At 33.6% G+C, this 25,805-nt stretch overlaps 1 protein-coding gene across 2 annotated transcripts in view; it reads left to right on the top strand.

Annotated features, from left to right (window-relative positions):
• Positions 1 to 25,805, top strand: part of COL5A2 (collagen type V alpha 2 chain) — a 196,999-nt gene that overhangs the window by 134,529 nt on the left and 36,665 nt on the right. For both annotated transcript variants that reach the window (XM_056794115.1, XM_001378441.5), the window contains exons 13-32: positions 1,950 to 2,003; positions 2,831 to 2,884; positions 4,282 to 4,326; positions 5,254 to 5,307; positions 7,250 to 7,294; positions 8,615 to 8,668; positions 15,987 to 16,085; positions 16,403 to 16,447; positions 16,559 to 16,657; positions 17,378 to 17,431; positions 17,675 to 17,782; positions 18,192 to 18,245; positions 19,234 to 19,332; positions 20,166 to 20,219; positions 22,566 to 22,664; positions 22,772 to 22,825; positions 22,917 to 22,970; positions 23,849 to 23,902; positions 24,681 to 24,734; positions 25,531 to 25,575. In XM_056794115.1, the coding sequence (XP_056650093.1) occupies positions 1,950 to 2,003; positions 2,831 to 2,884; positions 4,282 to 4,326; positions 5,254 to 5,307; positions 7,250 to 7,294; positions 8,615 to 8,668; positions 15,987 to 16,085; positions 16,403 to 16,447; positions 16,559 to 16,657; positions 17,378 to 17,431; positions 17,675 to 17,782; positions 18,192 to 18,245; positions 19,234 to 19,332; positions 20,166 to 20,219; positions 22,566 to 22,664; positions 22,772 to 22,825; positions 22,917 to 22,970; positions 23,849 to 23,902; positions 24,681 to 24,734; positions 25,531 to 25,575 (1,278 nt within the window). The remainder of the gene's footprint in view (positions 1 to 1,949; positions 2,004 to 2,830; positions 2,885 to 4,281; positions 4,327 to 5,253; positions 5,308 to 7,249; positions 7,295 to 8,614; positions 8,669 to 15,986; positions 16,086 to 16,402; positions 16,448 to 16,558; positions 16,658 to 17,377; positions 17,432 to 17,674; positions 17,783 to 18,191; positions 18,246 to 19,233; positions 19,333 to 20,165; positions 20,220 to 22,565; positions 22,665 to 22,771; positions 22,826 to 22,916; positions 22,971 to 23,848; positions 23,903 to 24,680; positions 24,735 to 25,530; positions 25,576 to 25,805) is intronic.

The following is a 25,805-nucleotide window of genomic DNA, read 5'->3' as shown; positions in this document are numbered from 1 at the left end:
TGTACTAAGAATTTCTCTTTAAGATCACAAAAATGGAAAAGTTAACTGATGATGCTAAAACATTCAGCTCTATGATTCTCCTTCAAGACTAGGAGAGCACTTATCTAAGGGACTAGGTTAGTATGGAAGGGAAGCAGTTTTTTTTTTCCAAGAGAGGAAAGTATAGGAAAAAGTACTTGAAGTCCTCTGTTACAAGTGAAAGAAGAATTCTTCTGCATAACTATTTATAAGTATAATTAATGAATAGTAGAATCAGACATAATAACTCACTATTATATAGTACTTTAACATTTGCACAGTGCTTTGCTCATGCCAACACTTTGGGAAAATTAATACTGTAATTATTAGTGCCTAAAAACAGATGAGTAAATTTCTCTTGTGGAGCTTAAGTGAATTTCTTACATCTTCAGCAAGTTAGTAAAATATCTGAGCCAAGATTCAAACCCGGTTGTCAAGACCAGGACACTATAGATTAATCTAATTCGCCTTTTATAGTATGGTAGTGAGGAACATTGTCTTATTTATTTATCTGAGTTATACTCAATATAGTACCAAAAAAGTTCAGGTCTTGGGAATCAGAGGATTTTCTTCTGTAGAAACCTATGGAGAATTTTTTTTTTACCTTTTTAGACCCAAATTGGAAAATTTCTAATTAAAGTTACATAATTCATTCATTAATGATTATAACAAATGAATTAATAAATAAAAATGAATCTAAGTAATGAGAGCAAGCTAATCAATCACACCAACAAATTGGTTTCTATGCAAAAAGAAAATGCCAATCCTGGGAAGAGTTTAAAGCATGTTCAAAAAAAAATCTTTAAATTCCATGGATAGCATTTTTCTACTTCTGTTACCTTCAATAAAATAAAATTCTACTAATTCTTAAAAATTGCCTACAATATGCTAATCATTGTGTTAAGTATAGCTATAAAAATAAAACTATATATGCCCTCAAAAAGCTTACGTTATTTTGAGACTTAAAAAAGAAAATGGCTAAGCAAATACCAGATATTATTATGGAGAGATCGTAATAATTGAGTTTTATTATGTGCTGAGCTAAGGAGATTTTCCCCTTATCAAGTAAAGTATATCAGACAGTTTTTTACTAAATTTATTGTAACCTTGTGAAACCATGGAATTCTTTCCATTTGTTCATTCTTATTTCCTACTAGTTTGGAATATTCAGACAAATATAATAAAATGATCTTTAAAATTATCAGTTCCATAAAACTCTTTAATCTACTACATTTTTATTTATTTTTAATAACTATTCCATTGTCATTCCTCCAATCATTCTGATCTTTCTTCGAAACAAGAAAAAAAGACAGTCATATTGTAGAAGCATATAAATGCATTTTCTTTTTCATACAGACACATTTTTCCATGAAAAATAAACAATAGAGGACTACCCATAAAGGCTATAGAATTTTAAATAGTAATTTTAAAACACCAATACCTTATTCTTCCATTTAATCTCCTTCCTTTTAAATATTAAACACAATAAGTTTGCATTTATTTTCATGACTTTTTGTGGTTACATAATTATAGTGGTGTCAATGTCTATATGTTTTGTAGTGTAGGTAAATTTTGTTTGGTGAAATGCTTTATTGATGACTTATTTGCATGAGGATAGCAGATACCCTACTTTAAAATATACTTAGAAGTGCTTACCTATTTATAATTAAAAAATCCTCTCTTCCTTTCTTCTCCTTCCATCCTTCCTCCTTCCTTCCCTCTTTCCCTCTTTCCCTCTTCCTCCCTCCCTCCCTCTCTCTCTCTCCCTCCCTCCCTCTCTCTCTCTCCCTCCCTCCCATCTTTCCTTCCTTCCTTCCTTCCTTCCTTCCTTCCTTCCTTCCTTCCTTCCTTCCTTCCTTCCTTCCTTCCTTCCTTCCTTCCTTCCTTCCTTCCTTCCTTCCTTCCTTCCTTCCTTTTTTCTTTCTTTCTAGGGAGCAAGAGGCTTTCCTGGTGCACCGGGTTTTCCTGGTCTAAAGGGACACAGGGTAAGTGTAACTTATATTTGTTATTGTTTTTCTGTAATTTGACAGAAGAATGAAAGAGAAAAACATTGAGAGAGGGAAAGGAGAAAAAAGAAGAGGGAGGAAGAGGGGATAGAGGAGAGAGAAAGAGAGAGAGAAAATTATTGAGTTAATAGTGTCAGAACTGCTATAGTTAATTGTTTTAATTACAATTTAAATACATTTATTTATCTATAATTTCATTTTTTTCTCCAAAGTTACTTAAATCCCTTTGATATTTTGTTGGATATTCCAAAAAATCAGATTCTTGAGGACAAAGCACTCTCAAAATCATGCTAGAGCATGATCAGTGAGGATTATAAAGCAATTTGCAAATTGTGGTGTAGCCTTTTTCATTCATTCAATCAACCCCCTTTTATTTCTCCTTCTCTATATACTGGACATTAGGGACATACAAAGATAAATAAGACACATTCTGTGCCCTTATGGAGCTTGCAACATAATAGGGAAAATAGTTGCAAATTCATGTGTGTGTGTGTGTGTGTGTGTGTGTGTGTGTACTTAGGATGAAAAATACTATGTATCTTCTCAAAGAGAAACGATAAACTCTGAGTGTCGATTGAAACATGTTTTTCACTTTATTTTTCTTGCTTTTTTTTGCAATGTCTAATATAGAAATGTCACACAAAAAAGAGGCCATTTAAAAGTTTTCATTTTAAGAGATATTCAAATTGTTATTCATTTTAAAAAGGCATCTAATCTAAGTAAGGTATCTCTTACCTTTGCTTTTTTAAAATAAATACTTTCCAAAAATAATTAAGATCCATACATATTTATGTTTTCTTTTCCAGGGACACAAAGGTCTTGATGGCCCTAAAGGGGAAGTTGGAGCCACAGGGGCAAAGGTAAGTTCCTATTAGAGATGGAAAAAGAGTGTTTTCACATTTAGATAGAAATGGTTGGAGATTTGTACATTGCTTCACCTATTATGTGGTAGAATGACTGACTTCCTGTCTAAATCCCCTGGTCTCACTTGATTCAAAACATCTATGATTTTGGGACTCAGTATATAAGTATGTGTTGAAACGTTTTTACTCAATCCATTTATTGTTCGATTATTTATGTCATGTCCTATTCCTTTTGCCCCCATTTGGGGTTTTCTTGGTAAAGCTATTGGAGTGGTTTGTCCTTTCCTTTTCTAGCTCATTTTATAGATGAGGAAACTGAGGCAAATTGGGTTAAATGACTTGCCTGGGGTCACAACTCTAGTAAGTGTCTGAAGCCAGATTTGAATTCAAAAAGGTGCATCTTCCTTTCCAATTATATGGTGCTATTTGAAGAGATAAAAATGCAGACATTTAGTTGGAACTGTAATAAATATTGGAGAATTGATGTATTGAATGTGGTTATTTTGTCACTGTGATACCCATTCTGGTCCCACCGCTTCTGTCTCTATTTATCTTTGAGGTTTTGAACCTTTGTTTTTCCCTCCAGTTCTGATAATGACAAGAAAGAAGATATTTATTTACTGCCTTTTAGTGTATAGAATGGCACGTAAGAGCAGGAGATAGAGCTTTGCGTTTTATTGCCTTGACCACTACCATACTCATTACTTTACTAAATTCCCACTGGTCCTAGCTTTGTGTGGTTTTATTTATATCAGACTATTGGTCTCAGCAAGTTAGGATTTTTTTCTTATTTTTCCCTACCTAATAAATGAATGTGGAGAGGCATTATGGTATAAATGGGTAAAGGAACAATCTGCTTCCAAACCCCGCCAGTACACATTTCGGAGAAGGTGTCCATCTGCACAGAGAACTTCTCCATTAAGAATCTCCTCAGGAGCAGCTAGATACCTCTGTGGATTCAGAGTCAGACCTAGAAATTGGCAGGGGGGTCCTTGGGTTCAAATATGATCTCAGATACATCCTTGCTGTATGACCCTGGGCAAGTCACTTAACCCCCATCATTTAGCCTTTGCCATTTTTCTGCCTTGGAACCAACACTTAGGATTGATTCTAAGAGAGAAAGTAGGAGTTTTTTTTAAAAAAGGATCACCTAAAACAAAGAAATCATAGGTCCAGTTTATTATCTTCAGTTAATGTTCTCTTTTTAATGATTCTGTGACTTGCCAGATTTTCCATCTTCACTTTAAACTGACAAACTCTTCATAAGCCAAAATTTCATTGCATTTAGACAGCTACAGAACATAACTTCTATAGTGGACAATGAAAATGTACCATGTGTTTTCCCAGGTCAATAGCCTTTTCATAGTGTTTGAATTTTTCCATTTTCCTTTTAGGGTGAAGCTGGCCCTACAGGTGCTATGGGTGCAATGGGTCCTTTGGTAGGTATCATTTTAGATTCCTATAATATATTTTTGCTTTTGAGAGTATATGTAAAAAAGTGATAATTACAAACTATTAATTCTCTAATTGTCAAGATAACTTTTTTATTCCTGAGAAAATTATCTACCAGGATGATTTTTCTAATGACTGAAGATGGGAGGACACCATGCATTTATAGGTGATCATGGTTAGGGGGAACTGGAAGTACTGAACAATATTTGGTAGTGAGGAAACACTTTTCATTAATGATCATTTTATAAATGTCAAAAATAAAAACTGATAGTCCATTTAAAATAAGCGGAATAGACCAGGTAATATAATAATAATATATTAATATAATATATAATTAACATAATAATATAGTTAATATAAAAGTTCTATCTTAACTCTACAATTCTCTGATAGAGCAATAATCTGTAGCTCTAAATGTCTCTCAATCTCAAAACCGGAAGAATTTATATGCCAATAAAAATGACTAAATAAAATTTCCCTGGATTATTGAGTATAACCATTTGTATTGTTTAATTTTCCCTCCTAAACCCAAAATTGTTTTTGTTTTTTTGAGACTGGATCTCTCTGGCTCACCCACAGTGGAAGTACAATAACCACTCATGACCTTATTCCATTTCTGAGCATTATGGAAGTTCTGAACTGCTCTCCTTTCCATCTTGGACCAGTTTACTTCTTTTACAAACTACTACCCCATCCCTTCCTGGGGTCTCATCCATTAGTGCTAGACTTAGTCCCATTACAGTTCAGAATCCCAGGGTTCAGGCAATGCAGCAGCTTCAGCTTCCCTGGGAGCAGGGAATATTGGGACACACAGAGGCTATTTTCCTTTTAATGATTGAGGCATTCATTTATATTCCAGTAGGGGAAAAGGCATTGTAATGAGAAATAATTATTGGTTTTCAAAATCTTTATAGGGTCCCAGAGGAATGCCAGGAGAGAGAGGGAGACTTGGGCCACAAGGTGCTCCTGTAAGTATTTGTCTTTCTTTAGTACTGTGGATATATTTTCTTTATCCTTATTTATGTTACCTTTTATTTAATAGGATATGTGTGTATTTACATATGTAGGGATATATATATACAGAAATATATGTAGGTATATTTTTATTTTTAATTTATTTTCTAATATTTATATTATTTATTTTATATGTAGGTATATTTATATAGGTATATATTTATCTATATATACTTACATGTGTATTTTTAATTTTTAAATGTGAATTTTTAAATCAAAATGGAGTCTTGGCTTTCCATATGCCAATTGAAAATGAAGTTCATTAAAGTAGTGGAACAAATTATTAAAGGAATATTTTTGGAGAAATTTGTAGCACAAGTATGTTTCCTTTCTTGGCCAAAAATTATTCAGATATCATTTATAAATCCTTTACTATTGCTATCACTTGAGTGTAAGAGCTATTTTTACACAGCTTCAGAGAAAATATGGTTTTGGAATCAATGATTGCTTTAGGCTCTACATCTCCTTTTTCTACTGATTTCATGAGAGAGAGTATTTGGGAAGATTTCCCCTGTATTTTCATGAAAACATTTTTATATCTAGGCTTCATTGATATAAACAGAAAATATGACTAAATGAAAGACCTATTTGAAAAGGTAATTTTTGAGCCAAACTTTGTTTTCAATGGAACTAAAATGCCATTAATTGGTTTGGTTGTACTTCTTTTTCATGGTGGTATGAGGCAATAAATTTGAATTATTTGAAAGAATGTATTGTGTCTTGTTACATTAAGATATTATTTCAGTAATTTGCTCATTTATCTTGCTTTGAATGCTGTATTGGAATTTTAATGGTATTGAACTTTATCTTTTTATCCTGAAGATTTGGAACAGATTTGATTTTTGCTAAAAGGAAGTCAAAGTGGCAACAGCAGTTTCTAGCTTAGTATGAAAAGAAAAAAAATACACACACACACACACACACACACACACACACACACACACACACACATATATATATATATATATATATATATATCTGAATCAGGAGTGACAGCTCTTAGTCACATTCCTCAGGTGAAATAAGTGGATTGAACAAGATGACGTCCAAAGAACAGGGTTATTTTGAAATTTGTCATTCTTGACCACAACAGAGCTAAAGTTATGTTGAGAGTTGAGTTTTGGTGCCAATCATTTTTTTCTTTTTGGACTAGTTTCCCAAATCTTTGAGCATATACAACTCTTGGAGTTTCTACAACTAATTTTCCATTAGAAAAAAGTAAGCTTCATACAAGTCTTTTAGGATTAAAAAAAGTGTACTCTCATAATACCTTCAATTCTATGTTTCCAAAATGTGTATTTTAACTATTCATAAGTGTTGTTAGATTCTTGTTTTGGACTTAATATGAATTTATTTCTCTTTTCTTAAAAATGAATAGAAAAACTTAACATGTAAAGCATGGATGGTGGAGTAAAGGAGAAATGGACAATTAGAATTGGCTTTATCACTTAGATTTCCAGAGAGAATAAAATTTCTTTGTTCCTCAGCTATTTTATCTATAAAAAAAAAAGTACATCAATACTGCCAAATTAACATGGCTATTTAGAAAAATGGGGAGTTCATATTTGTCAAGGCCTTTGAACTCAGGGTAGAAGGAGTTATGCTAAAGTACAAAGGATTTTAAAGGTCTTTTTTCACTTCCATTCATGATCTCTACCTTAATATTATGAGTACAATTAAAGCCATTTTTATCATGCCAGCAAAGAATTTTCTGGATTTAAAATGTTTGAGATTAGAGTTTGATTTTTTCCAAGTCATCTATGACAAAATTAAATCTTTATTAAGAAAGATTAGTTATAACACATGAAAATCAAGAAGGAAACACAGGTTAATATCATTAAGTGTCTCTTACCACAGAGAACATAATCTTTTCTCCTATGCACTGTTCTCACTTAGGGACAACGTGGTGCTCATGGAATGCCTGGAAAACCTGGACCAATGGTGAGCTTTATTTCTCTACATTTCCTTCTCTTTAGTTCTCCTTAGTACTACTGAAAATATGATCTTGCTTTTTTCTCCAGGGTATCTTGTACTGCCCTACAAATTTTCATAAATAATTGTGAAACTGACAAAAACAATCTTACTATATCATGACTTCTAAACAAAGATTTTTTATATATTAATTAACTGCCAGGCAGCTATACCTTGATCATTGAGTGGAAAAAATGTTACTTCTATTGGGGAAAAAACAGATTCACAGACAAAGCTGTGCTTGATCCAGCTCCAACTGGCAAACCAATATTAAATTTTCAATGTGAGTAATTAGATTTCAGAAATCAGCAATTACTACAAATCAGAATTATATGGATTATTCCATTAATTGTCTAGATTTATGAAGTTATTAATAATGGAGATAAAATGTATGTTTGGGCATATATATATGTTATCTGCCCTTCTAAGGTGGGTTGTTAGATATTTATTGCCTGTATTGCTTAACAAATATTGGTTGAGCTCAGGAAATGGCACAGCAAAACATCCCTTCAAGCTTTGTTCATATCAATAGTGAAAAGTATTAAGCTTTATGTGTTTATAATGTACACATGTACACATATATCTGTGCAACCAAATATGGATATACATATACACAATGCATACACACACTTTACATGATCTCAATTAATAGAGATATATGAAGTTGGATTATATTCATATTATTTTATGGACATATCACTTCTATATTAGCAAAATGAAATGATACCCTTAGGTAGTTCTTCTTTTCTATAAGATATTTGAATTAGAGTTGAGTGTTTTGTTCTTTACATGAACACTTGTTTAGGGTTAAATAGAATACAAATGTCAGAATACAATTTTTTAATGTGAAGAAAAATGTTAGTTGATGTTCTACCTGCTTGTGTAAATATTTTCTTTGAAACAAAAGTCTATATTTAACATTTAATATTTGTCTTCCTTAGCCACTAAACCAAGATATAGGTGATACTATTTTAAATAACTTTGACTTATGATATATGATTTCCTTCCCTTAATATTATGAGGCATAAATGATAGAGTTGCAGTTGGAAAACTCTAAAACCACGATGTTTAATTTCTTGTTGAGTATTTTTAATTTCTTCTATTATTACAGAAGTAAAAGTAATGTATTTCTAATGATAACTATATCTAAGATAAAAAGCAAGAAAGCTAACTACTATATAAACAACGTGTCAAAGGTGGGGGGAGTCCACATAAAGATGCTCAAAAGTACAAGGAACAATATATAATGAATATGTAAATATTTAATCATTCTTTTTATTTTTTTAATAGGGTCCTCTTGGGATAACTGGCTCTGCTGGATTTCCAGGAAACCCTGGAATGAAGGTTTGAATATTTTAAGCTCTTTAGTTCTGTGAGATTGGTTCAATCTAAAAGGAAATATGTAATTTTATTGATCATTTAATATGATTAAAAATAATCTATAATATTTTCACTGGGCACTGTATTGCTTCATAAGTAAGTTGACTAGGGAAAAAGAAATTAAATAAAGAAAAATTCAATTAAGGGTGAGTTGACTATGATCTTTTGATTCCATAACTATAATCTCCATTATGTGTAATCGGCTCATCTGGTGAATTTGGATTATAGCTCTAGGCAACTGAGACAGTTGAAAGGAACATTAGTTTTAATTTAAATTGGAAATATGTACTTGTTACTTTGCCTGGCATTAATAAAAAAGCATAGTGACCTTAAAATGTGAATTTTAAATAAATTTAAGTTCATCAAGAAGTTGTTTTCTCATGCAAGGCTAGCTTTTTCTTCTCCTACCCACCCAGATTTAATTGTCTTAAAAAAAAAACCAACTAAGTATACAAAGGAAGGGACTTGGCTCTAAAAGTGGGCATGGATTAAAATGTTCTTTCAGAATGATTTCCATTTGTTGTGAGTCATTATTTATTCGTTTCTCCCATTAGTTTGGATAATATGCATGAGGATTATAGCCCAGAAGGATTTTAAGATGTTGCTGGACTCAGTAAATATAATCAGAAAACATCTGCAACTCTTGTTTTTAGAGTAACAGTACAGTGGGATTATCTCCACATACCTAGTTTTCCTTTGGCAATACTTTTTGTTATCTACAGGGGGCCCCCTACTTTCATGCATAAAATTGTGTTGTATGTAAAATACATGTATTTGCATTCTGATTCAGAAGAATGGTCCTAAAAGGGAAATAATTTTTGATTATGACAATCTCTGCCACATACTTTCTAATATTTTGTCAAGAGAAGATTATACTAGAGGCTGCTTTATGACACTAAGATCATAAATAAAGATAAGTGGCAAATCTGCATTGGTAGGAGAAATTCTTAAGCAGGATTTCCTGAATGCTGATTAAATAACAGGACTGGACCAAACCTCAAGTAAATCTATATTTTCAAGAGCTTTATTTTAATATATATTGAGTATATACATACATATGTACACAATACACATGCATGTGCTATACATAGATGTGTATTACACATGTGATAGAGGTATATTTATAGATATATAATGCATGTGAATGTGTGTATATGTGTATATATTTATAAACTTGTGTGGGTAGTCATTCACCTTATGGGATATGGAGTTGAAAGTGGTTCATGCATATGAGAGTTAAAAGTGTGAGGAATTTTCCCTTTTAAGGAATGGAAGCATAAACTTAAGGGATTGTTAATTTAACATTAAAAAAAAAAAAAGCTTTGTGATTTGATAGAAGTGGGTATACCTTTCCCCAACACAGATCACAATGCCTTAGTAATTTTTGTAAATTGCTCTATCCAACAACAATAGTAACAAAAGTCCTCATCTAGAGGACATCATGTTTTAATGAACCTTTCCAAACTTTTGTTAGTCCTTGGGTAATAGATGTAGTTCTCTTCTGGATCTACAGATTTAGCTTGGTAGAAAGCAGTTTGGAGTCTCTTAGTTTTTAATTTATGTGATATACATAAATGTATACTTGCATACATGAAGATGATCATATAAATATATATATATATATATATATATATATCAGGAGTACATCCATGTTGTTTGCATGATGGGGCATTAAAATATGGTTTTAGTGTAGGAAAAGTAAAGCAAGAAAAAAATCCCAGCTCATAGGGTATTTTAAGAAGTTAAGAAAATTTCTAAATCTTTTTAAAATTTGTGTCACATATAAACTAAAGTTTAAAAAAATAGATAAAGTCAAATCTATAAACATTATAGAAAATATTATTAAATACAGTTATTCCTATTTGAAATAATAAATGTCATTGGAAGTCCTATAACAATTCTAAATGTTTATTCAAATTTTTAAGTAAATAAAAGAAGCTGCATCAGTTCTAAGGAATCTTCCTTACTTGCTAGTGAGTCATGACCTAATTCTGCATCTGTCTGCCTCTGTACATCTCTGCAGTGGCCCTATGCTGCTAATCATTTAGTTCCAACACCTGCCTGAGGAATTATTCCTTCTCTTTCTATCCAATCTCTTGCTTCCTTGATCTACCCATCCATTTCTTGCCAAAGCCCAGTCAGCCCTGGATTACTTCTGCCATCTGCCTTCTTTGTTCCTACTCACATGCCTGATAATGAGATAGTCCTTCTCTGCCAAGATCAATCCATTTACAGGGATTCTTTTGTTTTCTCCAGCAAATTGTTTTTCAATAATCCTCCCCAGTATATTCAACCTCTCTCTAACTATGGGTTCCTCCCTTGTAGCATTCCAACATGACCAAGTCTCTCCAAACTTAAAAAACAAAAACAAAAACAAAAACTTCAATAACCTTTACAATCTGAAGCAATTTCTTTCCAATCTTACTCCACCAGTCTCTCGAAATAGCTTTCTACATTCTGGTTTCATTACTTCTCCTTTCCCTCTCTCCTTAACTCTTTGCAATCCATTGTGAAGATTGGATTTGCCTATCTCCTGATTGTAACAATGAAGGTACCTAGCTCTGCCTTGATAGTGAAGATAAAATTGTAATCCCCAGTCTATTTTTATATCCTAATCCCCCTTGATTCACACCTCCAGAAAGGGCAAGGAAACTAAGTCAGCCTTTCTCACCATGGTGACTGTCTAAAAGGAAAGCCATTGGAGGTCTCCTGCACAAGCTCCTCCAGGGGTCCAGTTCCACAGTCAAGTGTCTTCACTCCAAGTCTGAGTGTCTGTCTTCCAGTCTCTCCTCAAATGTCTGATGATTCTTCCAGTCCAGCTTTGAGTGACTGAATTCTCTATATTGATTGATCTATCCTTATATGCCCCTGTTTCCTCCATTTAAAGACCTTTTTCTCTTGTGTCACCTCTCCTAAATTTTACATCTACCAATCACAGTAGATGCTCCTCTCCAGGACTGCTCACTCAAGGTATGAAATTGGTGTTCACACCTTTTGTAGTTAGTTAACACCTTTTGTGGTTAGTTAACACCTTTTTGGTTAATTAACACCTTTTTGAAGTTAAATGGGTAGATCTACTTTAAATCCCAAGTTAACACTTTGGGGATTAAAATCTAAAAATAGATGGGATTACAATTTTATCTTCATTATCAAGGAAGAGCTAAGTACCTTCATTCTTACAATCAGGAGATAGCCAAATGGAATCTTCACACCAGTTTCTGACCTCATTCATTATTTTACTACAGTTCTTCTCTCCAAAGTAACCAGTTATCCCTTAATTGACAAATATGATTGTATTTTCTCAGTTTTCATGCTAATTGGCCATGCTAACATATTGACACAATCTACCAAGCTCTCCAATCTATTTACTACTATCTATAAAATACTATCATAAGTACTATAATAATACAATCTATATAATATTATTTTCTCTTGTTTTTTTCTTACCTTTTTGATACTTCTTCATCTTCTTGCTAGCTTATTATCTATATCTGTCTTTTAAACAGTGATTAATCCCTGAAGATTTAGTTATTATTTATATACAGATGACTAATGTAGGAATTAAATTTTAATGGTTTGACTAAAATATATGAAAATTACAAATATGATAGTTTCCTATTTAATGTATTATTGCTCAAAGTGGAAATGAATTTTAATAGCTTTTATTTAAAAAAGAGGTAGAAAGAGTGAAAGCAGAGAAATATAGAAAGGTAGAGAAGACATTAGCCTATCTAACTAAATATTGCTCCAGTGCTCAAATCAGCCAGGATTTGTTGACCTTCAACCAGCTCTTCAAAAGTCAAGAAGGGAAAGCCAGTTGTCCACTCACCCAAGTTCCCTCCAAGAGACAGGTCAAAGCAATGACTTGAGCTTAAGGTGATTCCTGAGACTGACTTTCTTCCTTGAGTAGACCTTCTTCTTGAAGTTGACTTTCTTCTTGAAGTCCAACTCCTTCTTGAAGCTGACTTCCTTTTTGGAGTCAACATTTTTAGCCCCAGAAATTCAGAGACTTTTATAGTGGCTTCTTTTCTCTTCCCCTTTTCACAAGGGTCAACCATAGCTTCCAAATTGTCCAGCACTGTCCAGCACTCCCACTGTTTGTGGGAGCCACTTCTTACTTTCTAGAGAGGTGAACACTTATCAAAAGGGTTCACAGATGCCTGACTGATTAAGGTGTGAATTCTCATTTCCTGGCTGATTGAGTTGAAAGGGTGGAGAGCTCCTCCACTTAGTGCTAAGTAAGGTGTTCAAGCTTTTGTTGATTTCATTCAAAAGGTAGACAAAGGAGAGTTAATCCTGTCTTCACAATCTAGTTAGGTACTAAGTACGGTTACTTAAGTTATTGTTAACTAAAGTGTTAACTCAAAATAGACAAAGGGAATAAAGGATTCTCTTTCACAAGTGTAAACTCAGAGAGAACAAATAATTCCCTTTTACACTAATAGATTTAGAGGTCCAGTCTATCTCTGAAACTTCAGGTCCACATTACCAATTGCCTAGTGGATATTTGAAAGTATTTGTTCTAGAGAAACTTCAATAGCAACTTATCTGAAGTAGAAATTATTATCTTGCTCTCCAAACTTAGGCCTTATAAACCTTATTTCTATTTTCTTTTTTTTTCCCCAAACCTTTACGTTCTGTCTTAGAATCATTATTAAGAATTGGTTTCATGGAAGAAGAACAGAAAGGAATATTTGGGAGTTAAGTGACTTGCTTAGAGTCACCCAGCTAGGAAATGTCTCAGACCACATTTAAACCCAAGACCTCCTATCTCCAGGCCTGACTTTTTATCCTTTGAACCATCTAGCTTCCCTATTATTTATGGTGGAAGGCACTAGTCTATTTCTGCTTTCTCAGGTTTGGGTAACCTCCCTGTCATCTTTACTTTTCCTCATCTTAAATATTCAATCAGTTTCCAATTCCTTTTTACCTGCCCCCAAGCCTTCCCTATCTGATTCATCTCTACTCACACAGAAATAGTTTTAATTTTAGGCTCTTGACACCTCTCATATAGATGATTGCATGACCTCCTCATTGATCTCCCTGCCTCAAGATTTTCCAAATCCAGTCTCTCCTTCACACTTTTGGCTTTCCTAAAACCTAGATAAGTCCACTATCCCCACAACCCTAATTCAAGAAATTCCAGCAATCCTCTGCCTCTAGGATAAAAATATCAATCTCTTCAAACCCTTTCCAATATTTGTCTGAGCTATCTTTTAGTCTTATTGGAAAATACTTTCTCCTTAGCATTTTATGATTTAGCCTCTTCTTTGACTTAACTCTTTGCATCCTATCTTCCTGCCTTTTCAAGGGCCATCTCCCTGCCATGTATGCCCCCTTGCCTCTGCTTTACAGAATCCATCTCTTCCTTTAAATCAAAACTAAATTACCACCTCCTACAAGGCCTTTCCTGATCTTCCCCCAACTCACAGTTCCCTTTAACTTATTTGTTAATTATTTATATTTGTTGTCTTTATATCTGTCCTGTAAATGCATACACACATGTATATATACACACATATACATGTATTATACATACACACATCTAAAATGCATATGTGTGTCTATGTCTGTATGTAGGTACCTCATCACGTAATATTCTTGGGAGTAGAGATTATTAGTCTCTTGGTTTGTATTTCAAATGCCTAGATGCACATGAGCACTTTTCGAGTTTAATCATGTCTTTGGACTCCTTTTTGGTGTTTTCTTGGCAAGGATACTGGAACAGTTTGCCATCTTCATCTCCAGTTCATTTTACAGAACAGGGCAATAAGGGGAAAGTGACTAGTCCAGTCACAGAGGTAGTAAGTGTCTGAGGCCGGGTTTGAAATTATGAAGATGAATTTCTTGATTCTAAGCCTCTTGTTCTAGTTATTGCTTCACCCTCATGAAGCTATGTGCTCATGAAGCACATAGTGGGTACTTAAAATATTCTCTTTCATTTGCTTATTGAATCCAACTCTTTTAGGCAATTCTTGGCTTCACTCCTGGCTATGCCTTTAGCAAGGACTTCATTTAATTTCCACAAACCGTTTTTGTGGAGCCACTACATATAAAGCACTGTGCTGTGCATAGGCAATATTAAATTAGACATTATAGACATTGATCCATGTGAACAAATGATTCAACAGCAGAGAAACAATATGAATATACCCAACAAGGGAGAGAATAGTAACTGTCAGGAAAAGTGCTATGAAATTTCTGAGAAAAAAATCATTTAAAATGTGTTTGGGTATGTATGCATAAGTATGTATATATTTATATAATGCTCTTTTAAGATTTTGAGTTCCTTAAAGGCAGGGGCTCTAATTTAATTAAACAAGCCTTTGAATGTCCTATAGAGCTTTTTTAGTGCTCTGCAAACAATGGGTGTTCATATAATGTGTACTATATTGCATTGAATGTAGCCCATTATATTGTTCCCATGCTAAGCAATTGCTTTATAGTTGTCTAAGTCTTTTGATGGAGATTTGGATGTGTGGAGAGTAGATTAAGGCAGCCCCTCTGAATGTGCTCTAATATGAGCCTGAAAAATACAAATTTAGCTCTCTAGTGTTTTGCAGTGTATAGCACATAGAATACGTCCATGAGAAACCAATGCCATTCATTTATTCATCATTCAAAATACCAAAGATATGTGATTACTGTGTAATTTGTAAATCTTTATCCTGGATATTGTAGGAATACAGAGACAAAACCTTATTTCAGGAAGTTTACCATTTAAAAGGGAAGAGAAGGAATATGCAAAATAATCAGAAAAAAATGAAAATTAAAATGCTGTAAAAGAAATGTTTTTAAATGATAAAGATAGCTCGGGAAGATAGAGGGATCCTATCTGATTAGATGGAACAAGGAATAGGTAGAAGCAGGGTCAAAGAAGCCTGTATGACGAGATGGTGTTTTCGATGACCTGTAAGGGAGGAAGGATTTTGACAGGTGGAAATTTGGAGAAGAAAATTACATAGAAAGAGAGCAGCAGCATTACCATAGCTTTGAAAGGAGAAAACAGAGGACATTTAAAGTATTTTAAGAAAAACATGTAGTGCTTCATTGAATGAAAGACAATAAGGATTCCAGGGAAACTAATGAGACATAAATGAGCTCTTGATCTAACAGCTATGGAAGTTACTAAATAATTTTTTCAGGCAGAGATACAAATTGTGTTGGCCCCAATGTAGTGCTTTAATTTTGGGTTTTCAATTTAATTGTAATGTCTTCTATTACCTGTGCTATTGGCTATGCTAGATATTTTTATCTGCCTATTTTTCATGTCTCTCCATAGGGTGAAGCAGGTCCCACTGGAGCACGTGGCCCTGAAGGTCCTCAGGGACAGAGAGGTGAAACAGGAGCTCCAGGGCCAGTTGGATCTCAAGGCCTCCCTGTAAGTTAGGCATTATCTGTGTCATTATCCAGTAATTTGATTTTTTTTAAATTAAGGAATAAATTCAATATTTCTTTCATTTAAATACTTTAATAAAATTTTAGAATAAATGAACTTAAAGGACATTGTTAAAATTGGGGAGAGGATGTGAGTGTTTTGAATAAGAAAAGCAAGCAGTATTAGTAATTGTTTTGGTCGACATTTTTTTTCCATTCTCTTCTCTTCCCCTAATTTCCAAAGACTTACATCATTTTGTGTTTTCATTGACATGGTCTTTTTGAATGTGACGTTCAAATGTCTTGATTTTTTCCCCCTAGGGAACAGTGGGAACTGATGGTACACCTGGTGCAAAAGGTCCAACAGTAAGTTCTTAAGTGAATTTCATGTGAAACATTAACTCCAAGTTTTGTTTAATGATTAAAACTCAATTTTCTCTCTAGATTTGCTTATTGTAGCACTTTTGCCTTTTGTAGGGCTCTCCAGGTACTTCGGGTCCTCCTGGCTCTACAGGACCTCCTGGTTCTCCAGGACCTCAGGGCAGTACTGGTCAACCTGGAATTCGAGGCCAAACGGTAAAGTTCTTTGAAAATAATCATAATATCAATGGATCATGGAACTAAGAAAGCTAACATAATCAAAATGTAATATGATTCAATTAAAGACATAAACTCCAATAATGTAAATAGATCTGATATCTGTGAAATGAAAAACTGACTGATTTGCAATGTCTACTTTTGAATTTTGAGCAAGTAATTTATTTAAGTATAATATAACCAATATAATAGATGACTAAAATTATCTGTGGGAAACTTAAAAAGCAAGATCATTTCAAAATAGTCTTCAATTCATTTTATAGGTGACTTAATTAAAATATTTTATATTCTCCTTCCATCTGAAGATCTTTTCAAATTATTTATAATTTTATTTGGGAGTTGACTTATTGGAGAGAGAGCTAACATTGGAGTGAAGAATCAATGGGTTCTAATTTTGCTTTTAAGCCACTTTTTGATAAATGCCTTAACCTCTAGGTGGTCTAGGCAACAGTCTCAAATGAAAATTTGCAGAAAAGTTGACAGTCTATAACACAATAAAAAAAGGGGAAAGTAAAGCGGAAAGTACTTGATTGGAATGGGGTTATTTTGGGTATTTTTGTCTTTGTATCTCTAGCATGCTCTAAGTACTTGAATTGAATTGAAATAAATTAGAAGGATGCTTTTAAATCAACTCATTCTACTACTTAAAATAGACATTTGGACTGCATTTCATCTAACTATTAACATTTTGTTTTTCAGGGAGATCCTGGATTTCCAGGCTTTAAAGGAGAAGCAGGACCTAAAGGTGAACCTGTAAGTGAAAAACCACTTAAAGTTCAAGTCAAATCATTTACTCTTATTGAATTGCATAGGTTGATAATGATACAAATAAGGGATCTGCTCAATGTTATAGAAAAGAGCTGAAAATAAATCTTTTACTCAAAATATTATAATTTAATATAGTACAGAATATGCTGATTTATTTCATTCACTACATTAAAACAATTCTAGACACCAAATCTCAGTTTTATATGTATTTCTTCATGTCTTCCACAGGGTCCACATGGTATTCAGGGACCAATAGGTCCAGTTGGTGAAGAAGGAAAAAGAGGTCCCAGAGGAGACCCAGGGACTGTTGGTCCTCCAGGTCCAGTAGGAGAAAGAGTAAGGAATATAGAGCCAATCCTTATAGAGACATATAGAAATACTATGAATATATTATGTATATATTATATGATTATATATGCATATATAATGATGTGTATTTTATATTGGGCTTACTGCTGACACACAGTAGACCTAGAAATATAAGTGATTTAAAGCATTTTTTAGTAGTCAGTTAAAAGCCTTATATAATTTGCAAATTTTTTTGTTATTAGTGTCCCTAAGCTCTAAATATCATTTTCAGAGGCTAGTGATTTATTTACCTTTTAAAAGTCATTTTCAATGGGGGGAAAGTCAGGGGTCATAAGAACATGAACAGATGATCAAAACTTTGAGTGGCCTCTTTTAAAGAAAGCAATTGGCTAGGAAATAAAAATACAAATTCAAAATGATTTCTGTTCTTTTTTAGGGCTCTCCTGGCAATCGTGGTTTTCCTGGTTCTGATGGCTTGCCTGGACCAAAGGTGAGATAATCTGATTAGTGAAAAACCCTATCTTATACAGAATGATATCTTCGGGTGTCACTCACTAGCAAATGAAACCATTTCTAATGGAATTTAGAGTCCTTGATCCAGATTGTTATAGTTCTTTAAGATTTGCAATTCATATGTTTCTTTATTTGATATTCAGAACAACTCTGCTAGGTAGGTGCTTTTATTATTCAGATGAAGAAACTAAGTCTGATTTCAAGTTAAGGCAATCTTAAAATTCAGGTCTTCCTGACTGTTTCTAGCACTCTGTCTAGTGTACCATCTATCTGCTGCAGACTTGCACTTTTTACCTACTGTCAGTAACCCTAGGGCTAATTCATTAGGAATACAAGCTAAATCCCTGTTTCTAAGGTTCCATGATTACTAAATTGGGGGAGGAAGAAGAGAGAATTGGGAGACAAGATTTAGACAGTTAAGAAATATCTGGGGGGTAGCTGGATTGAGAGCCTGGCCTAGAGATGAGAGGTCCTAGATTCAAATTTGGCCTCAGACACTTCCTAGCTGTGTGACCCTGGGCAAGTCACTTAACCAACCCCCATTGCCTAGCCCTTGCTACTCTTCTGTCTTAGAACCAGTGCACAGCTTATTGATTCTAAGATGGAAGGTTAGGTCTTTAAAAAAAAAGAAATATCTGCAGACAGTTGTAGGGCAGTTGTAATGGCAGTGAAAAAAATGTTATTATCAACCCATGGTTTATCAACTATATTTTAGTTTAATTTTACAGCTATTTCACATATTTGACTTTTTGCCTTAAAAGATATATTCTTTGTTGATTTCAGTGATAAAATTAGGAATTTCTTCTATTAATTAAAATAAATACCTCGTTCTAGTTGTGCTGTCTAAAATCAGTCTAAATGAAATGGGAATGTAATGTTTCGTTTCTATACTGAAACCTATCAGAATCCCATGAGAAGATGCCACGGTATGAAGAAATTGATCTGTTCTATTTCATTTTGTTTAGGGGGCCCAAGGAGAGCGGGGTCCAGCAGGCTCTTCAGGACCTAAGGGAGGTCAAGGTGACCCAGGCCGTACAGGTGAACCTGGTCTTCCAGGTGCAAGGGTAAGAAAAGAGAAATTGTTTCTTTATAGACAGAATAACTGTCAACATTTTCTATTCTTTATCTCCTCAAAGTGATTATATTTTAAAATGGAATTCCATTCCACTGTATTTGTGCTCTCATTTTGGATACTTTTCAAGTTATTATTCATCTTTCCAGGCACCTGTGGAAAAGCCTTATTTCAGACTTTCACAGATGAGAGATTTACCTTAAGTGAGAAGGACATCCTTCTGATCCTTCTTGCATTTTCTTCCATTTTCTAGCAGTTTATTTGATGAATGAAGGGGAATTATGTTATGTTGAAGTCACCATTGTGAAGATTCTTTTGGGAAGTACTTTGGAGGTTGGAGGCTGTTCTATGAGTCATAGAATTATTCTTATGTATACGTGTCAGAATTTTCACTTCCTTGATAAGTTTATGTCTGGACAAAATTGAACTACATGATAGCATTCATTTAACACATTTATAATACATTATCTCATTTTCTCCTCACTACCACTCTGTGAGATAGGTAGCTCAGGGAGTGATTCTCACTTTTACAAACAAAGAAATTGAGGCTTGATGATATTAAAGTAGCTTGGCCAAGGTCACACAGCTTTTGGGTGTCAGTCTTGAGACTTAAATTGGCTTCTTATGACTTCAAGTCAACCATGATTTCGATAATACCATTCTGTGTTTGGCTCTTATATTAGTCTGTAGTGGAGAAAGTAGATTCTCCATACCAAAGAAGGACATTTAACTGATACAGTATTTTGCTTGTTCATATAGAAATTTTGTTATATGATGCAGCTAATTTCAATAGTAGTGACGCTTGTGTTTGTTTTTCTTTTTTAGGGTCTCACAGGAAATCCTGGTGTTCAAGGTCCTGAAGGAAAACTTGGACCTTTGGTAAATGATACGTTAATAGAAGGGAATTTATTTATAACTATCAGCTCTTGTGTTTAACCTACTCTATATAAATGGCGAAGCATCCATTTTATTTTGATGCTATGTAATCAAATGGATGCAAACCTTTTTTTCATATGGAAAAATGAATCCTTGGGCTCTACTTATTTTCAGTGGAATGTGAAGTTGATCAAAATAATTTATGGACATAATAGCTTAAGAAAGCATAGTCTTAATGTGGTGATTAGGTGAAAAATATTACATTTCTTAGATTTTGGTGCTACCTCAAGCAAAATTCTCACTTCATCATATACTCATTATTTCATTCAGAGTAGAGATAATTAAGTGTAAAGTGTGGGATTTAGTTGGAGAAGCTTAATAAATATCTATACTTCTCATATGAATTTGGATATAAATTTGAAGGTGGTAACTTGCTTTACCCTTGGAATGGGTTTAATTCTTTTTATGGAACTTTGTGTCTTGACTCTTCATTATTATTATATATATATATATTACATGGGATTTATTCAGTTCAATTCAATTAAAAATCATTTAAGCATCTACTATGTGTTAGTCCAGGTATTGTGCTAAGTGCTAGGGATATTTAAAAAAAGGCAAAAAAATGTCCTTGTTCTCAAGGAATTTACAGTCTAATGTGGGGAGACAAATGCAAACAAATATATACAAAGCAGACTATATACTGGATAACTAGGAAATAATTAAGAGGGAAAGCCCTGAAGTTCAGAGGGATTAAAGGTTTCTTGTAAAAGTTGGGATTTTAGGTGGTACTTAAAGGAAGCCAGTGACATCAGTGATCAGAAATGAGGAGGAAGAGTATCCTAGGCATGGGAGATAGCCAGAGAAAATTCACAGAGCTGAGAGATGGAGTGTCTTGTTCTTGGAAAAGCCAAGAGATCAGTGTCAATGGAATGAAGAGTATCTGTTGAAGAGTAAGATTGGAAAGGTAGGATGGGGCTAGATTATGAAGACTGAATGCCAAACAGAACGTTTGTATTTACTTCTGGGAGCAATACGAAGCTACTGGGCTTTGTTGAGTCGTAATTTAGTGAGTTTGGTTTCCAGGCAGGAAAAGTCAGTGGAAAGGGAAAGAAAAGAATCATCATGTATTCATAGAAGACAAAGGAAATGGCTAAAGAAATTTGTTTTCTTGTTGATAGTGAAAGGTTTCAGGGGAATTAATTTGGGAAGATTATAAGGAAATATTAGAGGAATGATCCCATGAAGGTTCAGGGTAAAAATAAAAGTCAAAGAAAAATGATCTTGAAAATTCCTAAACAAAATCTGAAAAAGCCCTGTTATGTTAAAGAGGGAAACACAGCTTTCATATTCAGTGAAACAATGTGTTTTTCTCAGGTACCATCTCCTTTTGGAACTTGTGGTTCCTGTTGTCTACAAGGAAAGAGCAAAAGAGAAAGGGGCAGATAATGAAAGGGGCAGGAATATAAATGCCCCTCAGAGCCATAGCCCTGGATAACTTTTTGGGTATTGGAGGTTATAGTGTATTTTAAAGCTGATTTACCATCCAAGTGACAGGAGGTTTTTGTAAGCTCCCAGGATGTCCTGAAGCTTTGAGACTTCCACCTACACGATAAACATTTTCAGGCTTAATCTGCAGAGGTAACCCAAGCTTAATTTGTGTCTGCAACCCATTACAGACGAGGCTTCCAAATATAGATAGAGTAATAGTGTTCATACTTCGGTTTACCATAGAGGTTCAAATTCTCCCCTCCCTCAACAAAACACATCTAATGACAACCAGACCCTACAGGTTTTTAGGTGTGTCATTATATAGTATTTTAAATCTAGATTCGATTTATCCTATGCTCTAATACCAACATTTTAAAAATGTGATTTTATTTTGTTTGTCAAACTTTTGCACATTATATTATTAAAGGCATAGTCTGAGACAATTGACTCCCTTCCCCCCAAACAGTAGGAAAACTAGGCTACGGAATTAGTATTAAAAGGAAATGAATGTATGTTTACCTGACTACCCCATACTTCATTTAGAAATTATGCATAAACATTAATGCTGTAATGATATGAGAAATAGTAATTTTTGATTAATTCACCCAAAAGAAGTATAAAAGAAACAGAATAAAGTGATATTCATAGAAAAAAGAAATTACATTTAAACCTTGCCACTGTTTGTTTTTTGTCTGAAAAAATTAGTTGAGGAATTATGAATGAGATGACAACTATTTAAAAACTTAAACTTTTCTGTTCAATGAAACCACAGATGACAACGTGGTTTTTAAGGATTACTTGGAAATAACTATGATAAAAATTATGTGTTTGGCTGATAAAGTACATGAAACATTTTTATAGGGTGCTCCAGGAGAAGATGGCCGCCCTGGTCCTGCTGGCTCAATAGGAATTAGAGGACAGCCTGGAAGTATGGGCCTTCCTGGTCCCAAAGGTAGCAGTGTAAGTATAGTGTATAGTATGTTATTTATTCATTAAAAAACTCATTTTAAGATCTGGCTTTCTTAGGAAACTGATTATTGTGTAAATAGCTTTTGTTTGTGTATTAGGGCGATCCTGGAAAACCTGGAGAAGCCGGAAATGCTGGTGTCCCAGGACAGAGAGTAAGTACCAATTTTTATACTTTCAAATTGATTACCTTTAGTCTTAATATTGTCTGCCTTTACCTTACAAGTTTTCATCATGTAATTTTAGGGAGCTCCAGGCAAAGATGGTGAAGTTGGTCCATCAGGTCCTGTAGGCCCCTCTGTGAGTAAGCTTTAAAGAAATAGTTGATCTTTAAGAATAATACTTTATTTTTTAATTATGAGAAGTGAACTTTCATGAAATTTTATGAAACACAAAATATCGAATCATTTTGTTATGTTTCTTGTATTAAGAATTCTAATAAATATCTAAGACTTTTTCTTTTATTTATTTTTTAAAAAATACTTACCTTCTCAAATATTCCTTCACTCCTCAAGGAATTTCCATGGATTTTAATATGTAATGTTCTAAGAAGGCAGTCTAGAGTAGCAGATAGGAAGCTGACCTTAAAACAGGAAAGGCTTGGCTTTCAATCTTTCCTCTTTCATGGCACTCTACCAATGAATTTGTAGGTGCAGTTCCTTTGTCATCACATAAAATAAATGTATATGATGATAATACATACATGTATATATGCCCTATATTTTCACACTTGTCTATTTAGCTTTTCTTTAGTTATTTTCTTGGTTTTGAAGTTCCAATTAATGATGTTTTACTACTCAAACATTTCTATGTTAGGAGGTGTTAAACTTTTGAGTTAAAAGTGGAGCAATGGTAAAAGGGAGTAATTTTCACATAATTATAGAGACTTTAATTCCTTTGTAAATTTTTAGATGACCCTATTTGCTTATGTTTGGAACTAAAACTACTTAAATAAAAGTTGGGATCAGAAATTTGGGAAATGTTCAATTGAAAACTTGAAAAAAAACACATTTTCAAGGCTTTTGAAGAGCTTCAATATAGGAGGTATTTCAGCCAATATTCTTGATAACATTGGCTTAATCATATAAAAGTCTATGCCTATTGGCATGTGTAAGTAGAGAATATATTTAAGGAATAGGACTGTGTTCATGATCTTTTTTTTTTTAATTATTATTTAGGGTCTAGCAGGAGAAAGAGGGGAGCAAGGTCCTCCAGGCCCTACAGGTTTTCAGGTATGTATCATGTGATTTTCCCCTCCATGTCTCATGTAATTAATTAAGTGTATAATTAGTTTTAAAGTGTAATTAGATAGAACATGAAATTTTATTGTAATAATTATTTTCCTTGAAAATATGGCTTTATTTTAGTGATTATGAAATAATAGGGAACTAATTAATATTCTTTATCTCATAAGTTTAACTTTGGGGCCCACAGACATTCTTGATTTACTCTGTAAGATTTTTCAAAATCCCTGGATAAATCAGAGGTGAAAAATATTTCGGAACTTGTGGGTCTCTAACATTCTGGCAAAATTTATTTATTTTAATCCCTCCAAATTTAGAAGCAATATAACACTGGGAAGAGTACTGGATTTGGAGTCAAAATACTTGGGTCAAGTCTCAACTCTGTTCCTTTATCATATGCCTTGGACTAGTCAAGTGATTCTTCTAGATACTGGTTTTCTCATCTGTAAAATTAGGAGCATATTAGACTAATGACTTTCATGGGGTTACCCAAGTCTCAATCTGAGATTCTAGATAAAGGAACATGTTATTAATCAATTTTCCATCCCTATTAGATAATATGGTGCCTTAAAATAAGAACCTGGCCATATTGTTCTGACTCAGATATGCAACCATATTTTTTTTTAACTTCAATATATGTCTTGGTAATACCATTTAAATATCTGATGTCACAGGTTCTGTGCATGGTACAAGTGAATTATTAATATTTGTGGTCCTTTAAAGATTTATATGTTCATAGGGGCATTCCTATTTTTTTTTCCTTTAGGGACTACCTGGTACTCCAGGTCCTCCAGGAGAAGGTGGGAAGCCAGGTGACCAGGTACTTTCTAAACCTTAAGAATTTATTAAGCTCTACTCAAAGCAATTTTATATAGTTGAGCCAGATTTACTAAACATTTTATTTTGGTTATACCAGAGCCAATAGACTGTTGAACAACTTTCCTGCCCTTCAGTTAATGTGTTTATAAAAGTGACAAGATTCTAGTTTAATAAATACACAATTAAGGTAGTTATCACCTTATTGCTTTAGTCCAAACCAATTATTCTGAATGGGTCAGTTTCCAAAAATAATTTTGTTTATCTATTTTTGTCCTTTTCATTTAACTTCTTTTTTTTTTACTTAAGATCATTAAACCCAAATAAACACATTGAAAGAAAGATTTGCTTTTTTGAGAGAACTACAAACATGTTAACAGTTAAAAGCAATAGCTGACATTTGATGAATATTGTACTATGATGAACTTTACAGATTATTTGTGCTGGAATTAGTGTCTTGAATATTCTCTCCATCATTAAACGAAGTCAAAATAATGAAGCATTAAAAAATTCTATCATCTGTGTATATAACTAGTCAAGTCAACAAGCATATATTAATCATCTACTATGTGCCAGGAACACTTTTGGAGAAATTGTTGTTAGTATCAATGGACCGATATCTCTCAGACTGCTTAAAATGTATCTATTTGTATTCTATCATTTTGATGGAGTAATTTAAACAGCTCTCTGCTCATTCTAGCAAATCAGGACTGTATTCTCAAAAGATCTCTATTTTGCAGTGCAATGTAATATGTGTGAATTTTTCATGCTCTCTATACAACTCTTCTTTCCTTTTATAGGGTGTTCCTGGAGATCCTGGAGCAGTTGGTCCTTTAGGCCCTCGAGTAAGTACATTTGCTATTTTGGTTGACTCTGAATCTTCATCTTTTCTGTTGGCTTTAATCTTTTCCTCCTCCTCCTCCTTCACCTCTGTCATATCCTAATCCTCTTCCTTCTTCTCACTAGGTCTCCTTACAAGTTTGAAGGTTGCTCATGGGCACTTAAGATTGACATGAGAGCTTTTTCCTGCTCTCTTTCTAACATAACCAGTTATGTCTCATTTAAAAAAACCTGC

This window comes from Monodelphis domestica, chromosome 4, assembly GCF_027887165.1.
Source record: "Monodelphis domestica isolate mMonDom1 chromosome 4, mMonDom1.pri, whole genome shotgun sequence".
In the NCBI taxonomy this organism is placed as follows: domain Eukaryota; kingdom Metazoa; phylum Chordata; class Mammalia; order Didelphimorphia; family Didelphidae; genus Monodelphis; species Monodelphis domestica.
The sequence above is the reverse complement of the archived record's forward strand: the minus strand, read 5'-3'. Positions and strand labels throughout refer to the sequence as shown.